The following is a 25,654-nucleotide window of genomic DNA, read 5'->3' as shown; positions in this document are numbered from 1 at the left end:
TAAATAATTAATTAAACATTTAATATTTTTTATTACATGGTTTATGTCATAATTTAAATATGAAACTTATTAAAATAAATTTAAAATTATTCTGATAAATTACACTAAGAATAGTATTCTGATAAAAAAAAAAAACTTAGTTCAAATTATAAAGTATATTTCTATAAGCCCATCGTACGTATGCCCCCTAATAAGTAATGAATTATTAAATTAACGTTGCAGACAAAAAAATCGCATAAGCTTTTACCTAATATAATTTTATTTTTATTTATTATCTTTTACTCTAATATTGATATTATTTAACTTGAATGATTTTAATTTAATATATTTATGAATAATAGAATTTTAGGCATATCTTTAGACGAGAAGAATAGGTATAGGTATTCATTAATTTAGCAATTTCTATCGATAAATCAAAAGATTATTTATTACAAGATTGTCAATCCATAGGTATATATATAGGCGTTACAAACTATATTTTTTTTTTCCTTCATCTTTCTCATCTTCTTCCTCACCTTCTTCTGCCTCCTCTTTTAAAATAAAGAGATTCACACTCTATATCTTCTCTCACTATCATCATTGACGAATCCTTATAATCTAGTATGATTGTGATTTGTGAACCAATTAAAAAAATTTAGTTGTTGTCAAACAATAATTAAATATCTTTTCCAAGTAAAGTTATTATTTTTGGATTTGTCAAATAAAATAATATTTTTATTGAATAATTATTAATAAATTTGATGGGACATAAGTTTGGAAGAGAATGAAAAACTTGAAAATGCTGAAGACAAAGAGGAGGCAACGATAGGAATTCTTTAACTTCATTACGTGGTTATTCTCATACATTTAAATTGATGATGCCTCTCACTTATATTAGAATAATAACCTCCTTTCTTAGGTTTGATAGTTCTTCCTCTTTTCACATGACCTTTATATATAATCCAGCTTTATAACTTTTTGCATAAATACACTTTGTGAACATTACTCCTCTAGTCTCAAATATATAAAAAAACATTTTTTAATATTAAATATAAAAAAAATTATTTTATTTTATTTAATGATAATATCTCTAAAATACTTTTCATTTAATTGAAATGTTAGTTTCAATAACTATTTCTTATCTTTGGTACCAAATTTCAATAAAAAAATAAATTAGAAAAAATAATTAATTAAAATTGATGTAATTAAATATAATCAACTAATTTTCTTAAATAATATAACATGTTATATATATATATATATATATATATACATATATATATATATATATATATATATATATATATATATATATATATATATATATTTTTGAGACCAAGAGGTTGTAACTATCTTATAACCAATTTTCTCATAAAAAAAAACACATTGCTGAGACCTACGTTGCATGGATATATATAGGTAAGAAATTTTTCAAAAATCTAGGATACGGGTACATAATATAAACTTTAAGAAAAAAAATACATACATTAAAAATAGAATTTTATATAAACATGAAAAAATTGTATAAATGATAAACAAACCCAAATAAGCATAATATATAACATAAAAGGAGATTAACTTCAGCATGAAAAAAAGAATAGTATCACATAATAGAAAACTAGAATATCTAAATGTTGTAAACATGACTATGATATCACATTTTAACAGTTAAAATAGCATCATTTCCTTTTCCATCGTCAATGAAAAGAACCACCTCTAAATCTGGTTTATCATCAAGAGAAAGAATAGCATATTCAAGAATGTCAACCCACTCAAATGGATCACGTTCATTCCCACCACCAATATCTCACATGTTGCTCTCACCCCCATTATAACTCATACTCTTTTTTGAGAGGAGACAAAGATTTGTATGTATAAAAATTAAAAACTAAATGTTCGTCTTTCTTAAGAATGAGTCTCTTTCTGCTAATAAGGTACGGGCATGATACATACCCAAATTAGATACTCTTGTTTTGTTTTGTTCTCATAAAACAAATGTTATTTTGGCATGTATCTACTACATGCCCACCACACGAGTATACGTGTACACTATACAACAAGACTTTAAGACTTTAGGAGCTCCCATGTTTCATAGGCTGAGATAGATATTTTCATATGTAACAAACACGTAGCATTTAAATTTCAATAAAAGAATGCGCACAATTACCACAATCCACCTTAGAAAGAGGAGCATTTGGCTCAATCTCACTCATAATGACTTTATAAAAGGGGTAACATAACAATGATAGTTGTACTGAGGGAAATCTAAAACAATTTCTCAAGCTTCCTATGATTACTTTGCAAAAAAAGAAAACACCATTTACAGCAATATTTGAATGTTTAGACCATAATTAATAATTACTAAATAAAGGATGGAAGAGCAGACCTGCGCTGCAAGAAGTGGGTGGATCTTTCTGCAAGTCCTTGAGCACTTTCAAGATTCTCTTTGAAGCCATCGATATGATGAAATTAATGCTTCAATCAGAATAGAACCTGCAATGCAAAGACCCCCGGAATATGAAACAAAAATTCAATAATAGAAAAAAAAACAAAAAAACAATAAACAAGAGATCTCATCTCTCATACCAAGGTAGCTCTTCCTTAATCTTCCCAAATCCCAAGTCATTGTTTGTTTGTTAGTTCGTTCCCAAACCAAACGCTCGTCAACATCAAATGACAACCTTATCCATTTCTTCTTTCCTTATTCACACCTTGTCCTCATTCCTTTTTCTTAATTCTTTCGTTAAATTAGTTTTTTTTCTCTATTTTTTTTATTTATGTTTAATTTAATTTTCTAATTTTTAAAATCGATTCAATTTAGTATTTTTCTCCAAATTTAATTGATCATGTTAAGAAATATATGTTTTGTGATGATTTACAATCATTTAATGAGACTTTAAATTACTATTAAGTGTGATTTCTTAATATTTTTAACTCAATTTAGAGATGGCTTCTAGCGTAGACCACTCAAGTGGTCCTCCACAGAACACCATTTTTATTTTCAGCTTGGTTAGTTTCTTGACTACATTATTACGGTGCATCCATGGAACCATATTATTTCTCTGGACCCTCCTTCTCTCTGTCTACAACTCGCCTTCTCTGGTAAACCTTGCGTCGTGACCGGCGACACCGCAACACCCCCTCTTCCCACTTCCTTTTCTCTCTATTAAAACCACTAGCATGTTGGATGGATTCTGTTGTCGGTGTATCCCAATCGTCAGTACCCAAACAACGTGTTTTTTGTTTTGTCTCCATCATACAAGCCTCTCGACGAACGCAAAGTACTAGTCATTGTCGCCATCTTCCACACCTTTCACCACTCTCCTTTCCCACCCTCAATCCTCAAATTCAAATCGAAACCCAAACTCTGTGAAATGCATCAAATTCTTGAGTGATGGGTGAAGTGAGTTTGGCAGAGATTTAAGTTTTGGGGGAGCTGCAATGGCAATTGAAGGGATATGTGTTAGTGGGATTGGCGGAAGGGAGATATAATTTATTTCATGTTTCTTATGAATGCTGGATTTATCTCCAAAGACCTTCAGAAGTTCTTTGGTGTTAATTCAAAAGGATATGGTAATAGCCAAGATGCCTAAAGGCTTTGGTGGTGTTCTCAATCTTTGATTCAATTGGAAAGTAGTGCTAGAATCTTCTTGTGAGAACAATTTTCTGTTGAGTTCATTCGGGATTGAGTAATTCTTCTAGCTTTTTTGCTATTGTTATGAATGAATAAGATTAATTTGTTGTGAAAACAGAAAAAAAAAATCGAAACAAAGTGGAGCTTTTTTATTTTATTAACAAAAAAAGAGAACTTATACTTATATACATGTGATAGTATGCCTTCTATTATTAACAAAATAACAGCAAAATAACTACCTAAGGCTACCATCTAATCCCCAACTAACCAACTAATATTAGAGCACATACAACAATCTTCACCCTGGTATAATGCGTAGTTAGAACCAATAATTCAACAATTGTAAACAATAGTTAAACTTCTCATTAGGTAAAGCCTTTGTGAGCATGTATGCAACATTCTCATTTGTAGATATCTTCTTAATAGCAACATCTTCACTCTAGATCATATCTCGAAAGAAGTGATACTTGACATCCACATACTTTATTCTATCATGATACACTTGGTTCTTGCTCAAACTCACTACACTTTGAGTGTCACAATGTATTGCAGTGGTTTTCAGCTCTTCCACTTGGAGTAGTTATGAAACCAAGCCTCTTAACCACAATGCTTCCTTTACAACTTCACTAGTTGTTATGTATTCAACTTCAATAGTGGATAAGGTCACTATTGATTGCAGATTAGCCCTCCAACTGACTAAGTTTCCAAACACCTTGAAAGCATAGCCAGTAATGGACTTTCTTGTATCAATGCTCCCAACAAAATCAGAATCCACATACCCTTCAGTAATAGGAACTTCACCTCGATTAGTATACTTCAATCCAACATCAATGGTCCTAGATATGTACCATAAAACCCATTTAGTATCCTCCCAATGCTTCTTGCTTGGACTTGCCATAAATTTGTTTACTACACTCAGAGTATGACAGATCTGGCCTACAACACACCAATAGAGTACATGATACTTCCAACAACACTAGCATATGGCACTTTTTACATGTAGGCTATATCTTCATCAATTTGGTTCTTGTTCCTTAGACAACTTAAAGTGTTGTGCTAGGGGAGTGGTAACTGACTTTGCTCCTTTTAAATTAAATTTTTTCAAGACCTTTTTGAGGTAATCTACCTGAGATAGGTACAACACTTTTTCCTTCCTATTCCTGGTTATTTCTGTACCAAGCATCTTCTTAGCATGTCCAAAATGTTTCATCTCAGACTCTAGATTCAACAATCTTTTAACTCTAGCAATTTCAGTCATGTTTTGGCTGGCCAGTAGCATATCATCAACATAAAGCAACAAGTAAATTGTTTTCACATTCTTGTGACATTTACAATACACACAACATTCATAAGCACTCCTAGAGAATCCAACTTTAATCACATAATCATCAAAGTGCATATACCACATCCTAGGAGCTTGTTTAAGACCATATCAAGACCAATTAAGCAAACATATCTTTTGTTCATCACCCTTTTTGAAAAAACCAGTAGGTTGCTTCATATAAATGGTCTCATTCAGCTTTCCATGCAAAAAGGTTGTTTTGACATCCATCTGCTCAAGCTCCATATGAAAATGAGCCACCATAGCAAGAAGAACTCTTATTGAATTATGCTTTACCAGAGATGAAAAGATTTCTACAAAATCTACTTTTTCCTTTTGAGTAAACCCATGAGCTACTAGTCTAGCTTTGAACCTTGCACTTTGAACTCCTTTAGCACCTTCTTTCCTCTCGAATAGCCATCTGCATCCAACAATTGACTACCCTTTAGGACAATCCACAAGTATCTAGGTTTGATTCTTTTCTAGAGAAGTCATTTCTTCTTCCATAGCTTCAATCCATTTTGAATTATCCTTGTTGTTTATGGCATCATCATAGGACTGAGGTTCCTCCTGATCTTCAATCTTTTTTCCAGCTATTAAAGCATATGCGATCAGATCTGCATGACCATATCTTTCACGAGGTTTGATTGTCCTCCTTTCCCTGTCTCTAGCCAAGCAATAATCTTGAGCTGCTTCTTCATTTGCTTGTCCAGGTGCAGGAACAAACTTGTATCTTGTCACAATTAATTCCTCATAAGTCTAAGTAGTCACACTCTTTTCAGACTTCACCTAAACCTGTGAACTCTGACTTCTAGCAAACTTGAATGACATAATTAAATTTGTCATTTTAGTTCATTAAACACTACATCTTTGTTGATGATGCACTTCTTGTGTCCAGGTTCCAAACACCATAGCTTGTATCCCTTCACTTCTTATGGATAGTCTATGAAGATACACTTCAAAGCATGATAACCAACTAATATTAGACCGCATACAACACTGATGTTATGCTAATAGTCTTTTAATGGGATACCTTTGTTAGATCTTCACATATTAGCATGTTGTGCTAAATGCTTCTTGAATTATTTTTCATTTTAAGAGTGGGTGGTAGATGGTGAGGGGTAGGGTCCAAAAATAATATGGTACTCAAAGTCCACTATAATAATGTATGCACTAGATTCATCTAGTAGCCATAAAAAAAATGGTGTTTCATGGACCACTTGTTAAGTTCGTTCACGCTAGAAGCCATCCCAATTTAGATGGTAAGATAAATTGAATCGATTTTTTTTTTATAAATTAGAGGATTAAATTAAATCTAAAATAAATTAATGGATTAAATTGAATAAAAAAATTAATTTAACCTAATTCTTATGTCAATTTGTTATTTGTGGATTCTATTTAAGCAATTCTACTAAAAACGAAAAAACAATGAAATTAAAAAAGCCCAAACATGTGCTGAAATTTAATAGAAACACCTAATATAAAAATAAACATTTCAAATCGAAATATAAGTTAGATACAATAGGAAACTGATTAAAAAAATAAAAATATTTGTTTTATTTTGAAAGCAAAATTTTCTTTTATAAAAAAATTAAGAACTACAAATATTGTAATAATAATAGTAATAATGTAGAGAAGTACATTTGATAAGCTTCAAAATATTATACAGTACATGATTGTTTAGTTATTTTTCTCCACTCTCTAAATTCACATCCTTCTTTTTGGTGTTACATTTTGTTCGCTAATTCTTTTTATGAAGACATTAAGCTCTCTAACATAACAATGCCTTCAGAAATGAAAGCACCCCAAAAACAGCAATTTGATTTATTGTCCTATGCCTGGTAATAAGCTTCTTGTTTGAGAGATCACTAGGTGTAATTATGGGAAAATATTGGTAGAAGGGGAAAACTGAAAACCATTGGTATGAGAGATCACTTGTGCCAAAATCTTCGGTCATCAAATTCCTTTCAATCAGAGGCACAGGAGGAAACTTCTAGAGGGAGTAAAGGAATTGGAGTATTTAGGTAGTTATAGCTTACTATCAAATCCTTTCATAACCTTATTCTTGAATTGAAGGACCAATTTATACTTATGCTCAAATTTAATAATGATACACGTTGACGTTGTTCAATACTCATATGCCTACTATCCTTCTCAAGAAACCACCACTCACGTCAGTAGAGACATAATAAGACTTGCTTTTGAGTTTCAAATATCCTCTTAACTTTAATATTTTGACAAGTAGTTTAGTAAATAGTAAGAACTTTTATGAATGACAAAGCAGAAAGGAGGGAGAGTGCAGAGTGGATATCTCTTCTGTCATCTTTACCTAGATGCTTTGGACATACATTTATTAAAAGGGAAAATTCTACACAAACGATCTATTTTATACATATCAAAGATTCACCTTCTGTGTCATTAAATTCTTGCATAGTATTATTCACTTGTAAGATCCAAGTTAAGTCCATACATTTTATACATAACGCATCTTCATTTCCCCACCTTTGAGAAACAATAATTAAAATGTAAATATTACATTACAAATTAATGTGGCAATTAAGAAGAAGCTTAAGAATGCTAAAAGAGTCCAAAAGGTTCAGGCAGGGACTCAAATCCATTGTCAAAGATGGGTCCTTGATCACATTTATCATCAACACTACGCAGCCAGTTTGTGTTGTTTAAGTCTTCTTTAAGCAACAGTGAATCATAACGATAACTCTCGTACACATCCAATACTTCACTCAATTTTCCCAAGTATTGCTTTTGCCTTTCATCTATCTCTCTTCCATTTTTCATATTATTATTATTATTATTTCTTCTTTGGAGGCTTCCGCTAATATTGTTCATTGACACTGGAACACTCAAACCTCGACTGTGGTGTGTCTTGGGAGTTGAAGTTCGAATGCTCTGAGGATAGAGTTTGGCGTTTGGAACTGAACGAAGAGTTCCTGAGCTGTTCCTCACATCCTGCTCCAAGGCACATAGATGTTAAGATCAAAGTAAGAGAAAACTAGTAGAATTCATATATAGAACCATTAGGAGAATGATTAATCATTGTATAACATTTGGGGTGTGTTAGCATTAACTTCTAAATAACCAAGCTCTTACGATGCACTTCAACTTTTATCCTCTTTTTGGAGAAGCTAAATGGAGAAAACTTGTATAAAAGTTGAAGTGTACAATTTGATTTTAACTTATGAGAAAAACTTAATTCATTTTATCTTCTCATTTTCTTCTTCCACAAGTACTTACTAAGATTTTTATCCAAACAGAACCTTAAACCATGATTAGTCCTGGCACCATAAAGTAATGTGTGGGATTATGAAAAAAATTTGGAATTGTCAATTGTGATACAACATAGTAAACAATTGAGGTGTAAATTCTAATTGTAGAAATGGACCTACCATGTGTCTAATAGCCATATCCAATGATTTCTTTGAGATGGTCCTTCCCAGTCCACTGTTTTCTGAGGCAGTAGTTGAACACTTAACAGATCTCCTAGCAACTACCTCAGAGGCATCAGCAGCATTGGTATGGCCGCGGCCTTTTCCTGTGTACTCTGACAGTCTCCCCCTATTGGCAATAGGAGATGGCTGTCTCCTTGACATGCTAACTGGGGCTTGCATTTCTGAGTTTGGCTTCGAAGGAAGAGTAACAACAGCACCGGGACGAGACCTGCCTGCGGAGACAGGTCTATCAGCAGGCAATGTTGTTCTGAGGTTTGGTGGTGTTTCAAGGGGGAAATCAGGTGGGACAACTGGCAGGGGACGCAGCGAATGGCGACGAGTGGGGGTAGAGGGCCGCGAAGGTGACCGAGAAGTGGCAGACTGGGATGGCCTTGAGCCTTGTGATGTTCTAGTTTTGTTGATGTCAATTGATGATGAGTTGGTTGGACTTGGAATTGAGCGTGGTAGTAGTACTCTGGGGGGTGTTGGTGTTGATGTTGATGTTGATGTCGTGCGAGAGGTTGGAGTGGAAGGCCTTGCTGCAGACGGAGAGCGAGTTATGGGGGAGGATGGCCTTGTGTTAAGGATGGAGGAGGATCTGTTTGGACTGCGAGTCACTGAACCACTTCTTGATGGTCTAGAGTGATTGTTGTTCTCGGATTGTGAGACTGAAAGCTGAAAGATATATATGGAAATAAGAATTTATACATAACAGCATCTAACTGACTTATTCTAGTGTGTCCATAAAATACTTGAATACCAATTTGTGTTTCAAAGCTATAGAACAAAGTGGATATAAAATTCAGAAGGGCCAGCTTAATTCATTTCACTTTCTTATTTTTACCTCCTATAAATGCTTATTGAAAAGTTTATCCAATCAAGTCTCAAGTAATTACCACAAATGATGCATAGTCTTCTTTTGAGTGATTGAGTATGCTTGAATTCAATTTTGGTGAGTTGAAAACAAACATATGATGATTAGCACATAGGAGTGCAGTTGAAGTAACTCAAAGGGACCGGTGCATTGTCATAGGCATGTAAAGAAGATAACATAAAAGAGAAGCTTGAACCCCCAAAAGCCAACCCTTCTTCAGTTAAGGTTGGTCATTGCAATCACTTGCAAAGCTTAAGATGAGGTTGATCTTATTAATTAAGCACTAACAAAACTATGAGCATCAGTATGGTTATGCCTACGGAATAAGAATTTATTACAGGAGCATACCCTTGAGACATTAGTGTTTGACATTAATCTACCCAGATTGCTTCTTGGAGGCACCAAAGTTGGTTGGGATTCACCTTCAGATGATGGCAAATGAGGGGTCCCCGGAGGAGTAAGGAGCCTAGAGCACACAATGCCAATAGTTACAAATCGAGTAGAGAAGATTTAACAAATGCATGTGCCAACATTGGGAAGATGGTACTATTTATAAATAAATAGAACTATTTAAAGTTGAGGAAATATGAAGCCAACCACTGAAAAAATGTATGAGTTTACATGAAAAGTGCTGTAAATTGTATATATTGTGTTAGTTTCTTTTACTGATGCAGGTAGCAAGGTACAGGGCACTTGGGAATCAAGCTTTGAGAAAAAAAAGAGTTTTTTGTCTGCTTTTGATTATCGGTCTATGACATTAACTTGCAACTCACAATAATCTGAGTCTAACATGAAACTTCATGAGAATATGATTTTAGTTGGTCGGTCCTCTCTTATTAAATGTTTTGTAGGCCAATTTAAGGAAGAACAATGGCATTGGTATTAATCTTGTACAATGATAATATAGCCCAAACCTTGTTTACAAATTACCCACAGAAATGAAAATTATGTAGTGGAGAAAAACTAGCACGGACTAATATGATAAAAGTCACAGAGAAATGCAATGTTACCAATCATAGTCATGCTTTCCTCCTTCCGTGGATGACAATAGATCATCAATCCCACTTGTGGCCAGTTTTGCTGATTCAAACGAGAGTTTCCCTATCCAGAAATAACAGTAGTGATGATGAGCATATCTAGCTAGCAATATATAATCAATGGAAGAGAATGTTGAGTGAATGAGCATAGCTAGCTAGCAATATATAATAAGGTAAGGAGTTAGTTAGGACCATGGGAAGAATTAATTGTGTGGGAGATGGGATTGATGTTGGCAAAGCCATTGAAGCTGTGACCTCTGCGGTGATGATGCTGATTCACATTCACATTCCTGCTGTTCATGATGCCAACAACAACTCAACGCTGTTATTTGCATTCATCCCTTCAAGGCCAACTCACATGTGGTGTTGTTATATTAGTGTATGAGAACATGAGCTATGATGAGTTCAGGTGCTTTAATTTGGATTAATTTGAGTGGGAGAATGAGAATGCATTGCAGTGTTGTAGGTGGCAAGCAAGCAAAACCATTCACTTGTTTGTACGTCAACACACAAACACAAACCGAGAGTGTCGGGGGTTCAATTCAGTAGATGCTCTAGCTTCATTGTTTGTTTCATGACATTCTTCATTCTACCTCACTGCTTGTCCCTCACGTTTAGTTTCTCTTTTCTATTGACTGGTGTCAGAATGTGTTCAATTATACCAACAATTCATTGGTTACTAGACACAATTTCCTTAAACAATCTCTTGGTTTAAGTCTTATAAATAAATAAAAAATAATTAAAATTTTTTTTACAAAAAATAGTCTGTCAAATTTCGATCGAGATTAGTAATAAGCTATGAAGCACGGACACTCCAGTCCCTTGTCGTGTCCAGTGTCCGACACGTGTTCGTGTCAGTCCGACACCGACACGACACCCATACTACGTTCTATATTTTGGATATTACAAGTGTTCACGTGTCTGTGTCGTGTCCGGTGTCCGTGTCGGTGTTGGTGCTTCATAGGTAATAAGCAAGAGTATTTAAAAAAAAAAACATAATGTGCTCAATTATAAATCATGGACATTCCCATGCGGCAACTTCCTACTGGCCCACGTGTCCACTTCTTTGATTCATCCTTTTCACTTCATCTATTTATGATAACTTTGAAATTGAGACAAACAAATTGGGGTTTAGATGTGCCCCCATTGCACATGGGATCATATCATGAACGGGTTCTTTTTGGAGTTTGTTTTGGCCCTTGTGCTTGTGGGTTACTATGGTGATTGATTGCTCAAGAATCATCGTGTTCCAGTAGCCCCCCTCCATGCCTACGCAATTTTACAAATGGAGAAAGAAAATAAATAAAAAAAACTACTAGTAACAAAAACACTTTTTAACATGTTTTATATCATTGGATAATTTTTTTTAAAAAAAAGAGATTCATTAAATAAAAAATAAATTTAAAAATATTTATGTTTCTAATAATTTTTAACATTAATAATTAAAAAGTGTCATGTGGCCTTACGATGCATAATGTGACCTCATTATACATGATTCCACTTGTGCTGCTGTGCATGTGATCATTTAGATTACCTTTTTCCAACAATACTTGGAGAGCGGACTCTTTAAGTCTAGTCTTTGGTTATGTGAAGTGAAGGTAATAAAGCGTGAGAAGAGGAGACTTTTAACCTACTTCCAAGGCATTGTGTTATTATCATTATTTGGGGTTATGTCAATTCCTTAAGATTGGCTATTAATTGATTACCCAACCTTAAGCTCCTCTCAACCACTCCAAGATTATTACATGATGCTCATAAAATTGGTTTTAGTTAGACAAACAAAAAATTACTTTAATGATTATTCATTCAAGAAACAGGTTAAGCACGTGTTTAAACCAATTTATATTTTGAGATTAAAAGTGTTTTGATAATTTTTTAAAGGTTAAAAAAGCATTTTTTTAAAAAAAAAATAAAACTTGTAAATAAACTTGAACTGAGGAATCAAATGATGCTACTTCCTTTTTTTTAATAATATTTAGGTTATATTTGAATTAATAAAAAAAATTAACATAATGTGATATGATTAATTAATAATCATGTCCCTTAAATGTGTACTTAGGAATTCAATCATCAAGTTTATGTTTATGAAATAATATTGCTTGGGAGGAGTCAATTCTTTAATGAATATCAATCTATAGTGTCGTGAGACAATAACTATTGCCGGAAAGCAAATTTCGATAGGACTCCGGTGTAATCTGATATTCGATTTATGTCTTCCAAGGGTTTCAGAGAAGCATGTTTGAACCCATGCACTTTGAGGTCAAAACATGTTAGAGCCTCACAATCAATGCCACGAAGAACTCTACAAGAGGTTTGATAGGGGGAAATTTTTTTTCTTAGGAATTATAGGTTGAAAAACTTAATTTTTCTGTATTTGGTATCAATTTTTAAAAAGTAACATGATGTTTCCCAAATATGTGTTAATTAGTTTTTCACAAAAAAAAAAATTCATGAAAGAGATGGTATCTTACTTAATTGTGTAAATTTTTTTAAAATATCATTTTACTCTATTAAAATATTACGTAAGTCTTTGATTTTTAAAAAATTTATTATAAGATTTTAATGATCAATCAAATAAATTTTGTTCATTCTAAAAAAATAGATTCTTATAATTCATGATTCCTAATAATCATGATTTTGTAGTCTTTCACAAAATATAAATATTGAGAAGGGGAGAAATGTTAGTGGTATCTCAAGTCTCATTTTATTGTTCTCTATGTAGTGCAAAGGAAATCAGTCTGTTGGCAAGGGTTTAAGAGTATCTTTTATTGCCAAGAAAACAAAACTAACGGGTATGAATAATGACTAATAAGGTCATTATATTAAAGTATCATTTTTTTTTAAATGCAAAGCAGTATATTATATATATGGTACCAGTAGTACCCAAATATCTCATGTACAAAAAGGATCTCTGGTTAAAGACCATTTGATTAAAGTATCGTTACATCAAATATGCCAACGGTAAACAAAAGAAATAATTAGCACTTACATACCGTTATTTCCATATTCTCTAACTCCTGACTAGTGACCAGGAAATAATCCAGGTCACCCAAAAAAAACACCAAAAGATAGAGTGTAACACATTTCATTTCATCAGCTATGTAAAGAAAACACATTTCATCAGTATCACTTATTTTTAATATTGATCTTTATTTAATTTACGATTTGTTTACTTTGGTGATGGTGGATTGAGAGAGAAAATACTAGACAGAAAGAAAACGTCTACATTTGCATTTGTTCCATTGTTTGGCAAGTGACAACAATAGACAAAGAAGGATAGAAGCATGTAGTATGGGTCCCACTGTATTTTACGTTCCGTCCAAATGTGAACAAAAGATAGAAAGAATGAGTTGTTTTTTTGGTACAAATGACAAAAAATACTCTTATTTATATTATATTTCAATTTTTTAAAATCATGATATTTACGTCATTTTATACACACTTGTTTTTACTGGGAAACATATTTTGAATTGTTAGAAGCACTAATTTTCAAATGGATGGCTGAGATGTCAAATTAGGTTCAGCAAAAAACAAAGCCTCTTGTAATCCAAGCGTGGACTCCAACATCCCACACCCACCTCTCATTACGCAAACCAAACCTATAACAAAAAAACCCAACCTACAAAGCATATGTGCTCTTTCACCATATGTACCCTTCTTCATGTAAACTATTTGCTTTATCAAATGTAGAACTCACATGTATTTTGCAAATGTTCAACATCTCAAAGCCCAGGGAAAATGAAGCTTGTGGAAGAGATTTGTGAGTTGTGGCAATCATAAGAGTGTGTTTGGTTTAAAAGATAGAAATAATAAGGATGAAAATAAAATAGAAATTTTTAAATTAAAATAAAGTGTAAAATTTATGGATAAAAAAAATACAAAATTTCTCTTCAATATTATTTCTCATTTTTACCTAACACGTACACCATAAGTGAGGATTGTCGTTTCTCAATAGTTTAACATGTGATAGTGAAGGTGCTATTCTAACCATTTCATTTTAAAATTAAAGTCTCACATTCTTTAATTTTAGATCTGTTAAAGAATTTATATGTTACTTTATGTTTCAAATAGAAACAAGTTAGTTTTAGACATTAGCCATGATGAGGCATGCATGATGTTGGGTTAAGTTGGCTTGGTATAATGTAAATTTGTCTAATTTCCATGTATATGATATTAAGTATCACGGTTTTTTTTTTTTACTTTTGTGTTATTTATTTTTTGAAAATCAGATTTTAAATATTTTTTTGGTGTATACCATCAAATTTTAAATTTAAATTAAGGTAACATTTTTTTTTATTAATATGGTATGTTAAACTTTAAATTTAGAAAATTCAAATTTAGATTAAGTAAGGTTATAATATTAAAATCTAATTTATATAAAATAAGATATATATATATATATATATATATATATATATATATCTTTAATTTGATATAATGTGTTCAAATTGAAAATTTAAATCAAATTAAATTTAAGTAATGGTGTTGATATTGGAAGGAATGAAAATTATAAATATAAAATAAATCATATAATCAATATAAAAAATTCAAGTGAAAAAAAGAAAATAACTCTAAAATGATCTTATTTAAAAAAACTATCATATAATTAAAAATTTAATTAGACCAAAATTCCACCAAGTTAGTTAATTGTCAAATTAGTTTAAATAATATATATATATATATATATATATATATATATATATATATATATATAGAGAGAGAGAGAGAGAGAGAGAGAGAGAGAGAGAGAGAGAGAGAGAGAGAGAGGACGACTTACGAAATAACAAAATGGGAATCACAACGTTTGAAAGTTCAAGTTCCGTTTAAAATTAAAAGTGATCATCTATGGAATAAATTAATTCTATATCCACATAGTGGCCTCTTACTAAGTCTTTGCCTATGTTAATTGTTAAGTGACCCATGAATTATATAAGTTAAATTGTAATTTTCTACTCTTTAATTTTCTAAATTTATAATTTTAGTTTCTTTAATTTTTAATTATAACATTTATTTCCTCTAATTTTATAAAGTATTAATTTTAGTCTCTAATAAATTATTAAATAATAACTGTATTTAGAAATTAAATTAATTATAAATTAAATAAAAATTATTAATCATTAAAAACTTTCATAAAAAACTATTAATCCTAACGTATGGAGTTGTGTGCGGTAGTAGAGATGAAAGAAATATTGGAAAAGAAGAGGAGGAGATCAATATTGTTGTGAAGAATTAAAATTATTAATAATGTTTTAATAATTATTAATTTTAATTAATTTATAATTAACTTAACAGTTAATTGTAATTATTTGTTAATAATATTATTTAATAATAATCTATCAGATAATCAAAATCATTAATTTCTAAAATTAAGGGGACCAAATGTTATAATTAAAAATTATGAAACCAAAATCATGAATTTAAAAAATTAGGGGATCAAAATTATAATTTAGGTAATTATATATATATTGCACCATTTATTGTAATGAAATTTCGTATTTAATTTTATAATATATTTACTTTAACTAATACAGTATTTTTTATTTTAAATATGTAATCTTTAAAAAACAATAAGAGGTCAAAATTTATAAAAAAATAAATATATAATCACATAAAAAATATTTTTTCCTAGAATATTTTATATATATATATATAATATGTCTTTTATTTCATTATATATGCTATTTAACAACTAATTAGTTTAATAAGTTAACAACTTTAAGCTTTTAACTAAAAATAACTTATTAACCTATATTTAAATATATTAATTAATATTTTAATTATTGCTTGGCCATTATGGTTACAAAACCTGAAAATTCAAAATTATTTTTTGTGTGTTTAGGTAATAATGTGTTTAACTAAGTGTTTAGTCAATGCACTCTATCATATAAAAAATTATACTATAAATTTTACATAAAATTTATAAAAGAAAATTAACTTGTAATTAATAAATTGTATCATGAAACTTATTAAAATAAAACATTTATAAAATTACTTTCATAAATTGAAATAATTCTTGTATGAAATACCCATAAACCGACGTTCTGCTTACTTTTGCCCTTTATTTCTACGGTTGCTTACTTTTGACCTTATAGTGTAATATGCTTACACCTCATATAAAAGAAGAATTGCCTCCAAGAAGATCGTGCAACACAGCATGTAGAAATGTCAAACACTTCCTTTCTTAGGAACTTCTTAGGTGTCTTATCCCTCTATATATATATTCTCCACCCTCATTGGCATAGAGTGAATCCGTTGCCCACTATCAATATAAATCTCGGCCATTTTATTTTAAACCAATGTCAAAGCTCCCAAATAGAGCACTAATATTCCAATATCGAGTTTAGTTGGATGTTGAAGAGGACACACAAAAGAAGAAAAGGACTTTTTGTATTTATTTATTAAAACCTATTTGGGATATACGCATGACATATGATTTGGTCATGATTCACAATATCTCTTGTCAATAATCTTTAACACATGAAAATTCATTTGTATTGGCTGATCAAGATAAAACAAACAGTCAACACTAGCTTATTTTCTTTCGATTTTTTTATGTTAGTCAACTATTATTCTTATGCAGAGTTTAATTTCCATAGAATTTTCTAGAGGTATTAATAACACAGAAATGTGTTAGATGTCCGGTTACTAACACAGTTAATTATATATATATATATAATATTATTTGTATGGATTATTTATCGACTTTGTTGATTAATAATTTTTATTGAAGAATTTTTCTTTTTTTAATTATATTTTTTATATGTATAAAACTTAAATTTAAGATTTTATTTAAGAGAATAAATCTAGCTAATATCATTTAAATCAACAGGTAAAGGAATGACATACAAAAACTTGAACAACAAAATTCAAATTTATTTCTTATAAGATATGAATTCAATAATCTAGCTACGTACCTTGGGTGTATGAGATGATGATTGATCAGACAAGAGAGGAGGGAAAGAGGCAGGATCGGTTAGAATTGCATGATGCATTCCCTTGTGGCTTCTGACACTATATCCACTCTAGGCAGCATCCTCAATAACAATAACCTTGGAACACATTCCATTCCTCAACGGTGGTGGGTCCTAGGAACCCAACACTGCATGTTCACCTCTCACATTTTTCCTTTGGGTCTCCACCATACTCAACATTATTTTTGCTCTCTGACGCCAACCCCACCCAATCAACATTCCATATTGCAATTTAAACGTCATTTATGGAAACATAAATTAGTGAACTTATTGCATATGCAATGCATGCATAGTTCCTTTTCCTAGCTATGTATCCTCTCTCTATAAATAGCCAAGCTAGGTTTATATTTGGTATCAAACTGGGAATAACGTGCTATATATCGTCAACCATCCTTTGCAATTGCAAGAATCTTTATTAGTTTTTTTTTCTTCCATCAGTGTCTCCTTTAGCTGAGTGCTACTTTTAAAGCAGGTGCGGCTAATATTTCGCCAGGCACATCCATTCTATTTTCAGCTCTGTTTAGTTTTTTTTTAGTTCCTATTCAAGCAATTAACATTACATTATCTATTGCTTTTTTCTTCTCTTCTCTTGAATCTTGATAGTTGCCAACTTGAAGTTGAAGGATAGATGGGTACGCATAAATTTTATTTTGTCATGTTCCAAAAAAAGCAGTTTATGATTTTACTAATTAAAGAATTAATAAATTGAAAATTTATATTAGAACATACAGCACAATAAATTTTCTATTTTTAATATTTTTTGTTTTAATTATTTAACTGTTATCGTAAGAGCAATGCTTGTTACTTGTCAGCATAACTATATTGGCATGGGTGTGTAAACTGTAAAGCATAATATTAATGAATATATATATATATATAACGAGTAAACTATATGTGATTATATTAGACAGAAAAGAAAACCATAAATTTTATCACATATAATGATAAGTCGTCTTATAATTAATTATAATGAGTCCTTATTTAGTAAAATTTATATGCAGAAATTGAAAACAGTAGTTAGAAACACTTAAAAATAATTCTTTTAATTGTTTGTGTGTAATTTTTCAATGGTAGGATAAGATATTTACCTTATTCTATATGTGTGTCATCTAATTAATTTTTGTAAATGATAATCGATCATTTCTTATTTTATCTATATTTCCATAAAAACTTCTCATTCCAAATATATATAAAAAAAAAAGTAAATTTGAAGATTGTATAAATTTCTTTGATGTAATATGCGTGATTGATGATTTGAAGTTCTTCCAATTAAAATACTTAGAAAAATAGTACATTGGACAGACACACGTACGTTTAGCGATGCGACATATATACCACCCATAAATTCGTGGGTATAGTTTCATCATCTAAAGTCCAAACTTTATTTTTATAACCTTACCCCGTCTAATTAACAAATAATATATTTTACCGTACTATTATTTTTTTTTTCCATGTAAAGTAAAAGATGTTGTTCCTTGCACTTGTCCTACGTATACAACCCCAAATTAGGGGTCATTGCATCTATAAGACAATATGCAATATGCATGCATTACCTTGCACTTCTCCCCTTCACTTAATGTTGGAATACTGACACCTCTGTTCAATAGCTAGTGAAATTCCCCGTCCCCAACATCAAAGAATCTATTTTTATTTCTTCAAAGGTATGATAATGCTTGGTGACTTGACATGGCATATATTCTCTTTCTGAAAAATAATGTCATACATAAAAATTTATTTATGTAAGTAAAACTCATACTTATTGTATTAAGAAAAAAATATTATAAAACAATTAGTGTGATTTATGTAATATTAAAAAAATATTAAATACTTTGGATCTAACATTCACAACGTGATGAACTAAAGTTTGAATCTCAACTGAGAGAGAGACTCATGTTTAATGTCTCATCATATTTTGAACATGCTTACCTTCAAAGGAGGAAATACATGAGGAATATATATATATATATTGAATGCAAGATTATAAATAATTAATAGAAACAAGATATATAGTCATGTGGTTTCAATTAGCAAGAAACTTTGAAAATTGAATAATAAATTATTATGTGCTACTATAAAAGTCAGTTGTAGTTTGGTGAAGCCATTAATTATCAAAATAATATATCTTCTCTGGCCATTATTGATGTTTTTATTTTGGTATAGGTACAAATTAAGAAGGAAGAAGCACGCGTGAGGGTGAATGGCGCAAAGAGTACTAGTAGGAGAGATGTTGGTGTTGGTGTTATTGTTGTTGGCACCAAAGACAAAGGCAAAGGCAATGAGCATAACAAGAGGTCAAAACAATAAAAGCAGCAGGGGTAAAGAGTCCTCTGGTTCTAGTGATGAGGGGGGTGCAATTAGCTTTTGTTTGAGTTGGAGATTGGCAGTGGAGGCAAACAATGTGGTTGCATGGCCAACAGTTCCACCTCAGTGTTCCCGATATGTTGAGACTTACATGATCAATGGCCAGTACGACCGGGACTTGGATTTGATTGTGGAGGAAATCTTGGCTTATGTCAACCAAACTTTTCTCCTTGGGGATGCCATGGATGCTTGGATTTTGGATGTTGATGACACTTGCATCTCCAACATCTATTATTACAAAGGCAAGAAATATGGGTATGCATATATTAACTTGTGTGTGTGTGTGTGTTTTCTCTTATTAGTCTTAGACCTCTAATCTAACATCTACTATTACAAAGGAAAAATTTTGTTTGTAGTAAATAAAAATTCTATATGCAGGTGTGATCCGTATGACCCATTTGCCTTTAGGACGTGGGCCATGAAAGGAGGGTGCCCTGCAATTCCTTCCGTACTAAGGTTGTTTAACATATTAGTAAATAAAGGATTCAAAGTATTTTTACTCACCGGAAGAGATGAAGAGACCCTTGGTCAAGTTACCCGGAACAACTTGCACAATCAAGGATTCATTGGCTATGAACGTCTTATTTTGAGGTATGTGGGCATAGTTGAGTGTTCTATTCTACCTCTCTTCTTTCATATATTCTTTTTTATTAGTTAAAATTAACTTAGATCTCATTAATTAATTTGAGAAAGAGATTGAACAAATGGGAGAATGAAACTCAAATATTTACCAATACCAACTTGAATTTTACTTCTATTAAATTAATGCATCAAACAAAATCTAAAATACATATTCACTGACTTAATGGCTCTTTTAATTTCTCAAATATAATAGGAACTGATTATCAAATGTAAGGCTTATTCCATAAAATAAAAATAAAAATTACTAGCTATATTAAAATGACTTCTCTTTTAATCCGTCTGTGGATATGAAAATTTAACCATTGAAGAGTGAAGGCATATTAAAACTAATAGAACTATCTGGATCAAATTTGCAGGAGTTCAGCATATAAAGGGAAAAGTGCAATGAAATACAAATCCGATGTACGAAAGCAGTTACAAGACCAAGGTTACAGGATATGGGGGAATGTGGGAGACCAGTGGAGTGATATTCAGGGAGACTATTTAGGGAACCGAACTTTCAAGCTACCTAATCCCATGTACTTTGTTCCCTAATCTAATTATGGTTTACATGTATTATGAACTTGTGGCAAATTAAAATAGCCAACATTCAAATGTATTAATTTGGCATCAATAATTTACTTTTGGGTGCTGCTACCAAGTTTATACAATATGATGAGAGGGATATTAGTAAGGTAAAAACACTCCAGACATACACTATAAGTCTATAATTAAGCAAATACACACATAATTAAGTTCTTAGAAGGTCTTTAAAGAAGTTTAAAACATTTAGTGACGGCTAATATTAACACGAACATCAGATTTTTGTAATAAACAGGTGAGAACATATGACAAGGAAATTTTGATGATAACTGTCGCCCACAATCTATAATATATATATATATATATATATATATATATATATATATATATATATATATATATATATATATATATATATATATATATATATATATATATATATATACACGTCTACAGATTGTCTAAATATGTGACAGCATCAATTCCAAGCCTTGCCATCACAAATACTAATACGATCAATCCCAAAATTATCCAAAATAGATCCTAATTAATGCAATGGATAGCACTATTAATCCAGTGTCAACAGTCGCTCCTTCTAATGAACCAACCAAATAGGAATGCAATTGGTTATACCAGTTATGAACTTCTCTAAACACTGTTGCTTTAGTTTCAATATGATCTATGGCTTCTGTTATTTGGGAGACCTTGTGCCAATTTTAAGCATGTTTTCTTTTCTTTTCTGGAACATGGAAGTTTGAAACGCTTCCTTACTTTCTCAATAGTCAATTCCCTCCCCTGCCTGGAGAGAGTAATGCTAAATGCTGACCCTTTTTCTTGAAACAAAAATGAAAGAAATAAAAGAAACCGTCTGTCATTAGATCACTCTGCATGTTAGTAAATCTAACAGTCTATATTCATGGGAAGGAAAGGAAAGGAAAGAGTTAATTAGGCAGAGACAAGGAGAAACCATTAGGGGAGTTGGAAATTATGAGGAATCTGTTGGGAAGAATCATGAGAAGAAGCCATGATAATAGAATTGATTTTGTTGTGATCAACAGCAATATAAAGGAAGGTGGAAGGAAGGCGAAAGGGTATCCAGAATCTATTATCCTTTTTGGTATGTGCTCAAGGCAAGTCTGACATGCATGGGAGTCTCTGCTGATGAATTCTTTCTTGTTTTTGATTCTATTGTTCAAGTTCTAGTTAACTACTCATCATGGAACTTTCTTTGTTTATAAGGATCACCCCTCTGTAGGGATTGTTAATAAATAACAGCAGAAATTTTATCCCAGCTCTACCACTATCCTTATGCTTGGTGAACTTGTATATTCCCTCTCCGTGTCTCTCGTGTAAAAATTTCTATTTGGCTCAAACTATACGACGTTGCTTTCTGTGGGATGAGCTTTTCGATTGTTCTTGGGTAATATCAATTTGTGTAAACAAGGGAAAATTGCAGCCGTTAGTCTGAGTGATGTAGCTTGATAAATGTATGAGGCTAGTCCAGGCCATTCTATTATTTTTAACATGGATGTTATTGGCTGCATTAATTTTGTACAAAAGCAAATTAGATCTAATTATAGATGATATACCTTGGGTGACAGCAACTCCGAAATATACTAGCACTCCTTCAACTAATTAATTGGTAAAATCTTGAATGATGTTCATAAGCCTGAAACTTGAGAAATTTCCACGTTAATGACCTCTTTCTGTTAGTGTTCTCTATCATAGACAAACTCTATAAGGGTTCAGTCATTAATAGAAACTGATGATAATTGAACAATGAAAACTTGATCTTTATGTTCAAGCCAACTTGGGTGTTGTGTATGTTAACAGATGAACTGAAGTGGGAGATGCTTGTGTTGTATGTGGCGACTACTTCGGAATAATAATATTTGGGAATGCTAAAGGGTTATGGATGTAACATGCTCATAAATAAAGAGAGACTTATCCCATGGTGTCTCAAATTAGATTGTTCTTTATAGATAATATTTGTGATTTATATGTATAAAAAAAGATTTAACTATGTTTAAATTGTTTGGAGAATTCACTTTTTGCTTGATTTTCATCATGTTTAGAATTATTTTTTTTGTTCAAACATTGAGTTATATAAATTTTATGAATATGAATGTAATAGAACATGTTTTATGTATGGAATTATTAAAAAATTGTATCTCAAAATCGAAAACCTAACTAATTCAAAAGGATAACATTGACCCAAATTTGAGAGATAAAAAATTAAAATAAATATTTTAAATTATAAAAAACCAAAACGAATTTAGTTTAAAAATAAGGAATCAAAAGTATATTTTAGCTTATATCCCTCGATACTTAATTTTTTTTTCCGTTGTCACCAATGAGCTATCATTCTTAACAAACAACAAGCTTTAACATATGATCAAGTTGTCCCGAGTTCAATTGATCCCTGAAGTACTAGTATAGAACTAAGTATTTGGAATTTTTAAACTTCAAATAATTTTTTTGAAATATATTCGATTATTTGGTGCTCTTACACATTTTTATTTTTTTTACAAACGTGCTCTTTTTTTTATCGGCAAAATAACTATGTATTATATTAATTAGTAGGTATAAGTTATACCCAATCATTCAGATACAGTTTTACAAGCGTGCTCTTATACTTTAAGGGCTTTAAATTTTGAAATTTGGAATAGAATAATCAATTACCACAATCATTGAAAATAATAATCAAATAACTTACAAATAGCTAGAAATAAAAAATTGCTATCATGTCAACTAGATGAATGAGAATTCTTTCCAATAATCAATTATTCTTAACAAAAGGCTAAAATATGAATTGAATAATTGATGGCAACGACGATCAATTATAGACAAATAACTAATTATTATAACCAATAACTGATTATTTAATGTGGGCTAAGAGCTTGATGTTCTTTATTTGCCCAAGTTAATAATTGATTGTTTGTTAGGACTATAAGTTTGAAAAAAAAGTTAAGGTCTAATATTTTACAATCAGTTAATTAAATCTCAATTTTAAGTGAAGATCAAAGTTCTAAAAGTTAATTTAACAAGGTGTATGGTTTAGTTGATTAAATAGTGAGTTATTATAAATTCGTACTTGAGTTTGACTTTTATGGAGAAGAAAGGTCATAAAAGCTAATTTATATTAAACAAAATTGTGAAAGAAAGAATGGGATAAAGGTACAAGATAGAGAGGCAGTGGAAAAATCCAAGCATATAGCCAATTATTTAGTGACTTAGAAAAATGAAGGATAAATAAAAGAGGTAAGTATAGTCTTTTCTTCAAGTTAGGTACGCTCCATTATAATAGTAGTTAAGCAAATTGTACTTTCTTTTTTTTTTTTCTTCAAAGAATAATTGGGAGAAAAATATATTTAAAGATCAAAGGGAGATATAAGAGATTGGCAGATATGTATTTTCAGTGTAAAATTTCTTTATATTGATATGTAATAAAGTTTAAACAATTTTTCATGTTATTATTTTCATTAAAGTACAGTTTAGATTAAAAAAATCTAATAAGACGAGTTTTTTTTTTTTTTTTTTTTTTTTGCGGACTAATAAGAAGAGTTATTCCAATGTTCTTGCTCTCTTTTTTTGTGTCTCTATTCATGTTTCTTTCTCTCTGTTAACATCTTCTTTACGTTTCTCCAATTCTAATGTAGCATCTATTAATCGCTAGGGGAGTAGGACGAAAAAGAGTGACTAGGAAAAAAAAACTATGAGTCTGGATTTTGAGACGATGGAGCATAAAAGGGTTGTAAAAAAAATAGGAGTTGGAATTTTGAGATAATATTTAAAATAAATTTAATTAAACTGGTATGGTTAAACGAGTAAATTTTATTTGATATTAAACCACCAAATCTATGGATCAACTATAATAAAATTGCTTTAATTTAGTTAGTGGTCTTAAGTTCAAATTCTGACATAAATACTTTTAGAGAAAAAAATACACCGTTAATAATGATCCTATAAGACATAAATACTTAGAGAAAAAAGTACACCGTTAATAATGATCCTATAAGACACATGTAGAATTATTTCTCCTAAAGAATATCTATGGTTTATAAAAAAAGATTTATTTGATGTTAATATAAAAAGATTTCATATTGATATACTATTGTCTCAAAAGGTAAAAAGTAAAAAAAAAATACTTTTCTGTTTTGTTTTTACAAAATTAAAGTTACCTTGAGCCTAAGTAACGATTTCTCGCATGAATTGTATGCAAGAATATTTATAAGGGAAAAATAAATCTAAACATTGTTATAGTGAATCAAAATGAGATATATGTTTTGAATATAAGAGAATTCAAGACTTAAATAAATATTGTAGAGTACTAGAGTTATCTCATTAGCTCATTTTAAGATTTTAAGAAAAAGAGAAATGTAAAAAAAAATGGGAACAAAAAATATGTGAATATAAAAAGGATGTGCTTGCTTGGAGAAAAAATAAGGCAAACATTTAGCGAAAAACCTAGGGATTTGTTTGATTTCAGGATGCTTGTCTTTTTTTTTAGTATTTGGAAATTATAAAAATGTCACCATATTATTATTCTGGTTTATGATTTTAAAGATTTTGTATAAAAAATGAAAAATAACAAAAAATCATGTTTTTATTGTCTTTTGTAGAAATATTCAAAATAAAAATAATAATATATAATATTTTTGTAATTATTAATAAAAAAATAAATAAAAACATAAAAGGTTTTCAAACTAATAAGTTTGTAAGGATAAAATAAGTTTTTTGTTGAAGTATATGAGCCAATATATATAGTTCAATTCGCTCCAAAATGAGTATGCATGACTCGGTTCAGTTGCATAACACCAAGTCATATAATATTGTGATAATAGCCATAAAATCAAACAAGGCAAGA

General features: G+C 30.7%; 2 protein-coding genes across 4 annotated transcripts; one reads left to right on the top strand and one right to left on the bottom strand.

Moving 5' to 3' along the window:
• Positions 1-7,248: 7,248 nt before the first annotated feature.
• On the bottom strand, positions 7,249-10,962 carry LOC100805749 (mucin-5AC). The gene is made up of 5 exons (XM_014773389.3): positions 10,484-10,962; positions 10,265-10,355; positions 9,603-9,720; positions 8,339-9,055; positions 7,249-7,901 (listed from the first exon to the last, which is right to left on the bottom strand). The coding sequence occupies exons 1-5, from the start codon at positions 10,590-10,592 to the stop codon at positions 7,512-7,514; spliced, it is 1,425 nt and encodes a 474-aa protein (XP_014628875.3). The 5' UTR covers positions 10,593-10,962; the 3' UTR covers positions 7,249-7,511.
• A 6,565-nt stretch (positions 10,963-17,527) lies between these two features.
• LOC100777758 (acid phosphatase 1) lies at positions 17,528-20,946 on the top strand. 3 transcript variants are annotated; one of them, XM_006576215.4, is made up of 5 exons: positions 17,553-17,734; positions 17,866-17,894; positions 19,423-19,878; positions 20,002-20,214; positions 20,622-20,946. In XM_006576215.4, exons 3-5 carry the CDS (start codon positions 19,460-19,462, stop codon positions 20,797-20,799), a joined length of 810 nt encoding a protein of 269 aa, XP_006576278.1. In that variant the 5' UTR covers positions 17,553-17,734; positions 17,866-17,894; positions 19,423-19,459; the 3' UTR covers positions 20,800-20,946. The 3 variants fall into 3 exon arrangements, with proteins under 3 accessions (XP_003521996.1, XP_006576278.1, XP_006576279.1); XM_003521948.5 differs by lacking the exon at positions 17,866-17,894 and having other exon boundaries at positions 17,528-17,734; XM_006576216.4 differs by lacking the exons at positions 17,553-17,734; positions 17,866-17,894 and adding an exon at positions 18,311-18,923.
• Positions 20,947-25,654: the final 4,708 nt, after the last annotated feature.

Source organism: Glycine max, chromosome 3 (assembly GCF_000004515.6).
Source record: "Glycine max cultivar Williams 82 chromosome 3, Glycine_max_v4.0, whole genome shotgun sequence".
NCBI lineage: Eukaryota > Viridiplantae > Streptophyta > Magnoliopsida > Fabales > Fabaceae > Glycine > Glycine max.
This window is presented reverse-complemented; position numbering and strand designations above follow the sequence as displayed.